Genomic DNA, 13,066 nt, shown 5'->3' with positions numbered 1-13,066 from the left:
ATTATTGAATTTGACAAAGCACCATCACTTAGGCACTTCAAATATCAAAATGTTTTCATGATATAACCATTTTCGTGTCAGACCAATGATATTGAGATAAATCATTTCATGAAATAGCTGTATGGTAAGTTTTATCAATGCCTGGCTCTACTGTATCTAATTTTCAATTTGCATTGTTTATATAATTATTTCACGTAATGTTTATATGTATTTTTTGCACGATGATGTAAACAAAAATAACACTGCCATAATATGAGGGACATTCAGACGTATGCATGCCCCTGATAATATACTGTTAATGTATTTTAGATATCTAATAATACAATATAAGGCGTGCAAGTATAGTATGATATAAGTCTACAGAAATAAAGGGTGATCACGTGTAGATACCTAGCTGTCAGTGACATGTAACTTGACTTTGAGGAAGGTTGATCAACTGAGATTCAAGGGAATACACTTCTTGTCGTTGCGCATGCGTATTGCATTCATCACATCCTACAGTGATCTTTCTGTAATAATACCATTCTGAGGTATTGATGGTATGGATGCATCAGTTCGCGATACACTTAAAGAACCATAACCAGTAATTGTGTAAAATACAATCTTAGACTTCCGAAGTATATGTCTATCTCAGATATTATACCGGATATCTGGTTGTTTATGGAGCCCCATACTAAAAGGTACAATTTCTATGCTGCAAATCTGAAGACATTCGCTCTATCGCAAAGTCAAATGTTGGTCTGACAAATGATATGATCATATTTTAGCTCACACACTGCTATAACCGTGTTATACCGGTTTACCGTCATATACCCCTACTGAGTTAAAAAGTGTTTTGACTTGACATTCAAAAATGACAATTAGAAATCGTTTTCAGGAAGTCTAGATGTTTGTAAAACACAGTTAATGTAAAACCATAATGCTGAATGGATATGACTACAATAGAAAGTTTTAATATGTTGTATCTTATTACAAGTGGTATATTAATAAAGTTTGAACTGAAATGAATAAAATTGAGATGAGAAATCTAAAAAAAAAAGTTTTCTTGTAGTTCATAATAGTATTATGCACTTCACTGGTATGATCTGACCACCTGCCATACTTGATAGGAATGTCAACAAATAGCGTACGTTTGTGTATCACGCAACTTTCTACAAAACATGCTGGAATTCAAAACATGTACGAGGGAATGTTGATACAGTAACCGTATGTTTTAACAAGGATCGGTTTTTAGATGGATGTAAACAACATGTTTGGCACATCAAGTATGTTACATACATTCGTCACAATTCGTATATAGGTCAATGCCGACATGTTTATCTCGTATGCCGTCTACTGAAATAACAACTTAAGAAACTTCCTTTCATATATTTTAAGCTCTTGAAAATTTCTAGTGCTAATCTATTTCAAGCACCACGTAACTATGACACACATTTTAGGTTTTGCCAGATATGGTCTATAAACATTACCTAGATATCATTATAGTCCAGTTTTTTATTAAACAAAACTGAAAATGATATTTTCATGTAGCAGATTCTTTTAACATACGTATGAACATACCGGAAGTATTTCTTAATGGATTTCACAATTGATGAATATGATTTGTTCATGCTTCGAGTGTAGTCAACCAAGGGAGTGTTAAATCTTTGTCTATAAATTTGTTGGAAAGAAAATGGTTTACGCACTACACGACACAAACACTGCACTAATTTCAGGACATGCTATTTACGCAATGGAAATATTTGAAAGGATTGCCCAGGCTGTTGCTTTTTTTATGTTTGAAGTGATAAACATGTTTATCAACCGTAATGACCCACAATATATGTAAACACACAAGTCTGTACATGTTGCAGTGTGGCAACCGAACATGTTTTAACGCGTTTCAGATTCGCTGTATACGGATCTATTCATACAGAATATTTGTAAATATATCTATGTTAAACTAATAAATCAACATCGCTACTATAGATATTTTCTAAAAACATATATTTAAAATAATATGTTGAAACATTGCACAATTACGATACATTATCTATTCATTTTCTAAACTCCATGTTAAGTACAAAATAAACACACTTTAATGATATTATTGGAAAATGACAATATGCCTGCTCTGGGCCTATCATAACAAATCTGATTTGATCATGAATTAATCATAAAATAAGGCTAGACGCTGGTAACCTGATACTCTTCTAAATATGTGTCGGTAGCATCAGATTCAGAAGGAAACATCAGTTATTGACCAGTCCTTGATAAATTACAACCGTTATCGAATCTCCAAAAATGTACATCGCAGTAATATTAATCTAGAGTATTTTTGTTGTTAAACTATCATTACAATCACACGAAATGAATAACAATGATCTAAATAGCAATTGAGTTGCGACAATGGATTTTTTGTTTATTGACTCTGTAATCAAATCGCCTGATCAACAAAGTAACATTTTATGATCACGTGCATTCCATAAAGTTTTTTTTTATGACAGGAATGTGATTATTGCATTTTAACCATCTTTATTGCATATGTAATTCAGCTTCTGTAGCATTGGTGCTCCGTGACGGTTAATGCACTCATCTGTAATGACACCTTGCAATGTAAGACGTTCTATATTCATAAATCATCACCTTTTTTAAAAACGGAAAGCACGCGAATAATATTTATTGTAATTCATTCAAATTAATGGGAGTATGCAATTATCGACCGTTAAATTTCACTTTTTTGCTTCAAATGACTGATTTTGAATTTTTTTGAAGTTAGGTAATGATGACAAACAATATACGCACAAATATAAAAATATATTTGTCCAATTGATAGTGGCAACACGTACGAATTAGCTGTTGACCTCTAGTCTTTTTGACTTACATTTTTATCTTATATCACATTGTTGACTGGATAAACAATGTACATTTATATAGGTTAAAGGTATCTCTCGGAATAAATATGAGAGATATGGCTGACTGAAAATCATCGTAGTTGGTGCCCGGATGTCTAACTGCAAACTTTGCTAGGTTTAGTGGCCAAATCTTCCATCCATGAGAACAAGCCGTGCCTACCCATAGGCCGATTTTTTTTCTGTTTGTATACGAGGATGATGATTTTAAAGATCTTATTAAATAAGGTAACAGAGGCCTTAATTAGTCCCTCATTTTCATCTATAGATATCTTGGTAAGTATACACACCCTCTAGAACTTGCAACCAAGCACACTGCAGACTCTTCACAATTAGCCGTTCACCGCGATCTTCACTTACAAAGTAACCAACAGGGACAGCTAACATCCAAGCTGTATAACCAGTGTGATCATTCGATTTCCCAATTGTTGATTTCCATTTCTACATAGTAACATCATGCTTTCCCTACCTATTTTGTTATATTTTGTTCGATATTGAAGGTCTAAGACTAGTCCAATCATCACAATTTCTCTGACAGATGTCGACAACTGAAGAAAAACCTGACAACACGGGTTTCGTGAGATGTAGGTTACTGGAGACAAGGGGTAAGTTTTTAGTCGACATCATAATCTCATGGTTAATACAATGTATTATACTTCTTTTTTGCGGTAGGACGTCAGACATGTTCGATACTTGTTGATAAGTATAGTATTCGACGAAGCAGAAAACGTCTACTCTTCCGGAACATCTGGTCTAATGCTCCATGAAGCTATTCTCCCGGTACTTTTTAACGGTCTCATAAAAAAAATCGTATTTTGCTATTGCGAATTGAATATCTGGTTGCCCGTTAATCCTTATGTTTGAAATGTCGGACTCCAACCCAAGCAGTAGTGGGGAAATATTATTCTTGCTGTTTCTCACTGTCGTAAGAGGCTACTAATTGCGGGGTCCTCCTGCAGGGTCGTGAATAGTGGCCAGATCTTACACCACACAATAGGCATATTTGGTTTGGTTTTATTTGTTTAACGTCCTTTTGACAGCTAAGGCCATTTAAGGACGGCCTCCCGTGTTTGCGATATGCATGGATGTGGTGAGTGCGTATGTGTGTTTTGGGAGGCTGCGGTATATACGTGTTAAGGTATCCTTGTGATAGGCCGGAACTTTTGCCGATTTATAGTGCTACCTCACTGAAGCATACTGCCGAAGACACCCAGGCGGACACCCCAACCGGTCACATTATACTGACAACTGTCCCACTCCCAAAATGCTGAGCGCTAAGCAGGAGCGTAGCAACTACCATTTTTAATGACTCTGGTATGTCTCGGCCAGGGCACAGAACCCAAAGCCTTCCTCACAGGGGTGAACGCTCAACTGAAGACCAAAAGTGAGGCATTGTCAAGGGAGACATTAGAAAGAAGAACGTTGTTCAGAAAGAAGAGAAAAGATAAGATCCCAAATTTAGTAGCATCTTACGATCATGCAATGGGGTTAGCAGGTACAATTCTTACGCCCTACCTGCAGAGCAGCGATAGGCATATTAATTGGAACAGGCCGTGCCCATCAATTGGCCGACTTTTTTTTTTTTTATTTCTACACGAGCCTGATTATATTGAAGATCTTATCAGTTGAGGTAACAGAGACCTTGAATTGTCTATCTTCTGATAAGGTGACATTGGAGAGCTCAAGAATAAGGCCTGTGGTATTCCACTCCATGTTGATCGTAGAATGCGACTAAAAGTTGGACCCTGAAGAATTAGCGATTTTCTTCCGTGAAATTCGAAAATAGATCTTCTGCCCCCATTACAACACCTGGAAACTTAAAATCTTTCCTTTCGCTCCTAACTGCTGTCTTTCTGTGCTTTGTTTTATTTTATATTCGTCATCTTGACACCCGTCCTCGTGTGACCCTGGCTGTTGGTGTCTCCTTGACACCCGTCCTCGTGTGACCCTGGCTGTTGGTGTCTCCTTGACATCCGTCCTCGTGTGACCCTGGCTGTTGGTGTCTCCTTGACATCCGTCCTCGTGTGACCCTGGCTGTTGGTGTCTCCTTGACACCCGTCCTCGTGTGACCCTGGCTGTTGGTGTCTCCATGACATCCGTCCTCGTGTGACCCTGGCTGTTGGTGTCTCCATGACATCCGTCCTCGTGTGACCCTGGCTGTTGGTGTCTCCTTGACACCCGTCCTCGTGTGACCCTGGCTGTTGGTGTCTCCTTGACACCCGTCCTCGTGTGACCCTGGCTGTTGGTGTCTCCTTGACACCCGTCCTCGTGTGACCCTGGTTGTTGCGAGGACGTCATTAGACCCAAAATAACATAAACAAAACAATGCCTGATTATTGTTTCAAAAAGCAATACCTGGATTGGGTGTGTGGTTAACAAAGGTGCCGGTAGCCAGTCTGGTAAACTACGTATATTATTACTACGTATATATGCTTATATTTTTGATCTCTTATTCAACTTGAACTTTGATATATATGCTTCACATCCGCAGAGTTGCCTATATTCAGAACATGTAACACGAACGTTCTTTGATCAGAACTTTATTAAAATAAGAAGTTTCACAGAAATCCGCTTTGCTTTCTGCGAAACGTCAAATAAAATACATTGTATCACTAGTCAGAAATAACTTGGTATGATGTGTACTTCTAAATACATCCAGAGTATTTATAAAATTTCTGTAACAACGTTGATATAGACATCTACATAAATATCGTATATCAAATACCACACTGTTAGTTGTTTAAAATATTTTTGAAAATCTCCATAACCTAAAGTTTGTTATAAGGTGAAAAATATTAACATGTGTGAGAGATAAATTCTAGGTCGGGCGGACTGTGTAATAGATATATAAGATACAGTTTACTATTGGTTGTTAGATAAAGGATAGGTCGGGCGGACTGTGTAATAGATTTATAAAATACACTATTACTGTTGGTTGTTAGATATAGTATAGGTCTAGATAGATATACCTTACTATTTGGTTGTTAGTATGTATCTGGGCCTACACTGAAGACAAGTTCCAACATGTTTGTGATGTAAGACATATCTAAAGATAGATTTCTTCCTCTTGTGTAATCTCTATCTTCTGGTATTAATCAGCAGAGCGAAAATGTATCTAATACTAAAAAAAAAAAAAAAAAAAACGAAATTGCTCGTGGACCATCACGATCGTTCTCACGTGAATATACAGTTTCAAAATGAATATCAAACATATTTTAGAGACTTATATCAAGAAAGGAATGTGTTAAGAGTTTTTTTGTAGCGAATATTAAACGCGATATATAACGAAAACGAAAATACCTGTTGAAGTAATCAGGCTTTTGTTAAAAGGAGGATTTTCGTTAATTCTATTTGAGTACATGTATTATTTGTATGGTTATTAAAGCCAGGTAACCTTTACATGGTTGCTATAGCCAGGTATAGGGATCTCTAGAGAAGGTCATTATAGGAAGACTGTGTCTATGTAGTCAGAAAAGGTACCTATATATATATGTGTGTGTGTATGTGTGTGTGTGTGAGTAAAAGTTGAAGACATGCAAGATACTTCCTGTCTGACCTAATACACTTGTTTTGATGTTTTCTTCAAAAACTTCCTTTCAGGAAATAATGAATTCGGAATAATTCTCGAAATTCTATTTAGTAACAGAAACACTAAATTGGTATTAAGAAGAAATACTGAATGGGTGTTAAAATAAATTACTGTATGGGTGAATGAAACCTACATCTTCATCCCGTTCTGTAGAAACCCCTACCACCACCATCATATCAACCACACTCCCTTCATCCCGTTCTGTAGAAACCCCTACCACCACCATCATATCAACCGCACTCCCTTCATCCCGTTCTGTACAACCCTCTACCGCCATCATCACCTCAACCACAATTCCTTCATCTTGTTCTGTAGAACCCCCTACCACCACAATCACCTCCACTACATTCCCTTCATCCCGTACTGTAGAACCCCCTACCACCACCATCACCCCCACTACATTCCCTTCATCCCGTTATACTGAACCCCCTACCACCACCATCATCTCCACAACAATCCCTTCATCCCGTATTGTAGAATCCCCTTCCACCACATTTCCTTCATCCTGCTCTGTAGAACCCCCTACCACCACCATCATCTCCACCACAATCCCTTCATCCCATTCTGTAGAACCCCCTACCACCACAATCACCTCCACCACATTCCCTTCATCCCGTTATACTGAACCCCCTACCACCACCATCACATCCACCACATTCCCTTCATCCCGTTCTGTAGAATCCCCTACCACCACCATCACCACCACTACATTCCCTTCATCCCGTACTGTAGAACTACACCCCTCTCCCTTAATAACCAAGACTTGATATCGATACTGTAAAACTGTCGTTTATTAACTATGGTACATAAATGTTTCCTGAGACAACGTTTACAAAAACCAGGTAGGTTAAATGAAATTCGTGTTGTTTTCCATAAAAATTCAGTTAAAAATATCTCTGGTCAGAAACACTTATGTATGACGTGTAGATATAAATACAAATTACGTATTTATAGCAGATGTGTACTTTCAACGTGACTTATGAATTTTATCAAATAAACGAATAAACCAAAGTTTAATATGTTAGTGATATTACATGGGAAATGCATCAATCTTAATCAATCAAACTTCATAGAGTTTGATAAAGGATTGATCACGTGGCACAAAGATAGTACGAAAACATAATCATAGTCACTTTGACTACGTATTACGTAATGTTCGCATATAGATACAAAGTAAATATATTGTAAGCCAATACACGTCTCTACGCCCACATTGACAAGCTCCAACATGTTCTGAATTGTCATTATGACGTAAGTCATATCTAAAGATAGCTTTCCTCAAGAATCGCGTGGTATTACTTTAAGAGAGAAATAGAAAAATGCATATTAAACATGTGATATGGTTGTTTATATGAACATATATGGCATCATGTTATCCTTCAGGTACAGTCAAAGTATAACAATAGAAATCATCAAAAAAAAAAAAAAAATCAATAACAAAAGTCTTTTTCCTAAAAGAAATTCGTGGACTTTTAATAATAATACATAAGGATTGAGAATTTCAGAATGCATACATACATACATACATGAACGCATTATTTTATATGAAAATATGGGAATTGACCTTTATTGCTTACCTATTGTTACGTTTGTCTATAAAGCCTATCAACATGAACAACAACAGGCTTAATCGACATTAGTCACTAGAAATAACATCCTTTTATTGCATATATGGTCGTAAAGTGAACTTCAGTTATAATATATATATACATACTGTATACATGTAAATATCTCGTTTACAAATTTGGAGGCAGAATAAACATATTTCTTTATTGTGGAAAAAGCAACCCCTAATTTCAACGATTTCTACAAAAATCGATAAAAGCTATATTTCCCATGAGAAATCCGTATTAAAGTAAGTATGACTGTCTGCCGCATACTTTTAACATGGGACAAAAAGCTATACACAAGCATAGACACGTTTACCGGACCTACGAAACATGTATTGACACGTGCTGAAGTGGCAGTATTACGTAAGACAGTTTAGGTCTATTTACGTGCTGTTATCAAGTCTTTTTTTCTGAAAATGTAAGCCGTATTATTCATGTTAATATCAAATTACAATTGAACAGGAAGATACCTATAGGGATCGACATTTTAAAAACATTAGTTAGTTACAAGGATGAGTCATAATTTCTAAGTTGCTCGGATGTTTGAGGTTTAAAACAAATGTTCGGGGCCCAGTTGTTCAAAAGATTATTGAGCTAATCACAGTTTGACAGCAATTTGAAATCCTGATCAAATCATTTCTGGTAAAACTAACTTCTACTCCTACATTTTACCATATAGTGACAAAAGTGACAGACTATGTTTATATTTTTTGTTTTATTTTTATTAACCTAACAAAAATATCACGAAACTATAACACTAGGTGTTATCTTCCTATCCGCATACTTTATTGAATTGACACTCAACAGGTTCTGAAGTAAAGGAAAATGATTTTGACACTAATCAAATGATTAAGCTAATCACCTTTTGAACAACTGTGCCATGAAGACAAAGGCGAGACTGTGTTCCAGATTTTAGGGAAGAACGTGTTTTTCTTTACGTGATCACATTCATCTCAATCAACTAATACAAAAAATGTAGTTTCTTCATTAGTGGCGTAGTAAGTATCAGCATTGCTAGGGATATTGCATGGCTTGTATTGTTTTATGTTGTTAAACGGACTTAATATATTAAATGTAGGTGTGTTTCGGGGGGGGGGGGGGGGGGGGGGGGGAAGTTGCTGTACAGTATGGTCGTGTTTATCAACCAGTGAAAGTGCGGAATTCACGACATCACTTTAATATTACTATTCCACATTAATGAAGTATTCTACCTTTTGAACAACTGGGCCCAGGTAACATAATATTGACAATAAATCAATTGTCCCAAAAGAGTCAAAGAGATGAAAAGATGAATAAGGAAAAATTCAATTTAAGGATATTTTTTATCTGTACATCATCCCCTGATAAATATATATACACCATATATATGGACGGGTATATTTCTCTGAACAGTTTTCAATTGGAAGTTTTACAAATCAGTAAAGTACTGAAGCACACTACAGCTGTATGAAGGGTTATAAAGTCACTAGTTTTCAATTATATCTGCCAAAAACATGTCTATACAAGTTACTACGCCTACTTACATGTTTCAACATGAATAGGCAGGCAAGTACTCTGACATAAGCAAACTTCTAAAAATACATCAGAACAGTCATGGATACCGAGAATAAGTATAGCTAACAGTTTCCTTTTTGACTATCTTATGTAGCAATTGCAGAATATGTTCATTATAAAGAATCAATTAAAGTGATTCTGAACTATAATTATATATAACTGTAAACCTGACTCCGACACTTGACGTAAGTGATGTCGACTATTGTTTCTACATCTTTCACACAAATGCTTCAACGATACACTGTGTCTTAATTCGTGTTATTACGCCGATTACTACTTACACATTTCTTACCTTGAACTATATAAGTTATCCCCATAAACGTGTGATTTCATATTGTTTATATGCAACACATCACAAAGCAATTATTATATAGCGTTGTTTCATTAGAGAAAACGGTGAGAAAGTGAAGAATTCCTAGCTACTCGAGAGAGATCAGTCTTATTTTAAAATATTCCAAGAACATCATGCTAAACTTATCTTCATCTTGTTTGAAATCTGGGCTAATTATTCAAACGGATAGACAAATAGGCTTACAGTTTTATATATATCCACTGTCTATATATATCGTAAGTCATAGAGACGCATGTGTGATGTGTAGTTATATATATATATACTAATTTTCCTACACTCAGACCTATAGTATTATGATTTTTACTTAGCTTTACTACCGCTTTGTGTCACGCACGCTATTCGCTATATCAGTGTGATAGATAGGAGATAAGTATTGACTTTTATGTTGTCCTATTCCACATGTATATCATAAAGAACATTTAGGTGGTTTTTTTCTTATTACAAGACAGAATGGAATCCCTTAACAAGGTATATGGGCAAATTGGCGGCGTGGCACTCGGTAGAAGCTCTTATTCGATTTTCAATGCATTATGGGTATAGAGATTTCCCACGAATTTCCATCCAACAGTCCAGATTTGTTATGTCCATATGTATGGACCATCGGAGGGAAATTCGCTGCTGTGTGTTAATAGACTAATGGGTGCATACGAGAAAACTAAACAACTACCAGTTGTGTTATTTTTCTTTAAAGCATTGCTTTGTTTATAAAGATAATTTTCTTTGTTTTGTGCATGCCTATATGATTCCCTTATCCATACATTGTTTATCAAGATTTTTCTTTTCTCCTTAAAGTTGTTTCAGGCAAATTATGAAAACGTTTTTATCCAAAATTCCTTTTTACCGTGGGCGTTACCCAGAGACAGTTTAAGAAACAAATGTACTTTGTTTACGACTTTATAGATGTTCGTCTCACTAATAATATCTAGAACAGATATCATTTAGATCCCCCTATTACTCGATCATATACCCTGTGTGGTTGTGCCCGGACTTAAATATGGGTTTCCATGTACTACACGTAGTCGTGTCAGGCATCCTCGGGGTGAATTAGTACTATCTCGTACAGGAATTAGGTGTACATTAGTCAGATCATAAGATGAATTAGCTTGTTAAAGTTAATTTCAAGAGTGATGTTGAGTAAAACAATATAATTCATAGAACTATACCCTTGAAAACTGATATTGTTATGACTAAGTGTTTGATGGCTTTTGAATTTCGCTTTGTCATGCTACCTTTAAATTGACTATCAAGCAAACGTTATCTAAAATGAACTTATTTTACAAATCGTATGGATTGACGAATTCCGTGGTTTTATTTTCGTTCGATTGATTAGTTATGTAATATTACACTGTTCACTTTTTGTGTGGATTACATCACACTATTTTCAGATTTCTAAAATTAACATCATTTTGGGATTTTTCTGTTTATAAATACTTCATATTACATAGGATACTTATAGCTTAAACGGCCGAGTTCATAGACCGGCGTCGAGTTGAGCACACGCAAGATAGTAAATACTACAAACTTGGACGCGGTCCAAATTTTCACCTAGATACACATCGACCATACTTATATTTAAACCCACAAGGTCACCAACAAGTACACACAAGTGTAAATATGAAACAACACGCTCCAACATGTCGCGTTTGTAATCAATGCACGCATGCGCAAATGTTGACACGTCCACGTGACAAAGATTGTACAGGTAAGTCATATCTGCGGTACGCGGCTCAGGTGGAATGTTATCAATACACATACGTCCTACACAGGTAAAAACAAGCCACGGCTTGTCCGTATAATCTTCAACAAGCCTAGTCCTGTAATAAATTTGTAGACGCCGTCAAACGTGACAAACCCATACAAATGGGTCATTATCGAAATGTGAATAAACTGCCGATTCCCTCCACGCTTATTAGCATTTCATTTCAATGGGGATCTATACTCCAATCTGAATCCAGATAAAAGTTCATTATTTGAAAATAATTCTGTAAGATTAGGAAGTGGGAAAAAACGAAATCATTTATGATTGAATGATAAGAGTTCGATAGTGGTTCATTGTTCTTTGTATACCGCTGTTTGTAAAGTTCCGACAATGACCATTGTAAAGAGAGTTACCATGCGAACATGAGATCACATATTGTTAGAGTACAGCAAGACTAGGGGGAACTTTAGATATTTACTAAGGCAAATAGTTACATTTTAAATGTATTGAAAAACAACATGTCAAATCTGTTTGGGCGTAATACGAGTCCTCGGGTGAGTTGGTACGGTTCTCAAGTACTGTGAGAGTACACACTCAGAAAGTCATGAACTGCTTCTATGAATTAATTAAGCTCCCCCCCCCCCCCCCCCCCCCCCCCCCCCCGAACTCCCCACCCACCCACCCACCACTGAAAAAAAAATCAATAAAAGAAAAAAGAAATATATATATATAAATAAAACATTGCTGCAGAAAATTTTGAATTCATAATATTTCCTAAACTAATGAGGTTTCCTTTTGGTTTCAGGTTCATGTTACCCGTTTTGGTGTTTGGTATCGGAGCTCCGATTTCCCATTTTAGTTTGAAAATTAAAGTTGTAATCAGTGTTATGAGAGTGATTGGTGTTATCAGAGTAATCAATTCAAGTTTGACATATTATGCGTTTTGGGCGAAAAGCGCCAAGATAGAACTTTCTATAAAAATGTACATGTATACATATACTTGTTTTCTTACTTTAGAATTATTCAACACTGCTTTGAAACCAACAAATCGAAAGAGTGCCAATCTTTCCTGCTATAAAGTCCATACTAGAGTAGACAATTAAATACTTCTTCAATTAACATCATCTGAAATGTACATGAATCAGAAAAAATACACAATCCCTAATTTACTGTTAAGATGCAGACACTGTCAAAACATTCTTACGGAAACTATCTGAAGACCACAGTACTACGTAATGTGTCAGCTTATCATGAAGATATCACGGCAAACATCTATAAGAAAAAAGTCATTTAGGTCTCAAAAAACCATATACAAGTCTTTCTCGACTACTATAAAACTACTGGCCCTTGTGAAACTGTTTACTAGATGGC

The 13,066-nt window shown here is 36.0% G+C and overlaps 1 protein-coding gene across 1 annotated transcript in view; it reads right to left on the bottom strand.

The window, feature by feature from the left end:
* Positions 1 to 6,868, bottom strand: part of LOC117328317 (mucin-2-like) — a 35,858-nt gene extending 28,990 nt beyond the window's left edge. The window contains exon 1 of the mRNA XM_033885840.1: positions 6,614 to 6,868. Within this exon, the coding sequence (XP_033741731.1) occupies positions 6,614 to 6,868 (255 nt within the window). The remainder of the gene's footprint in view (positions 1 to 6,613) is intronic.
* Positions 6,869 to 13,066: the final 6,198 nt, after the last annotated feature.

Source organism: Pecten maximus, chromosome 5 (genome assembly GCF_902652985.1).
Source record: "Pecten maximus chromosome 5, xPecMax1.1, whole genome shotgun sequence".
In the NCBI taxonomy this organism is placed as follows: Eukaryota; Metazoa; Mollusca; class Bivalvia; order Pectinida; family Pectinidae; genus Pecten; species Pecten maximus.
The sequence above is the reverse complement of the archived record's forward strand: the minus strand, read 5'-3'. Positions and strand labels throughout refer to the sequence as shown.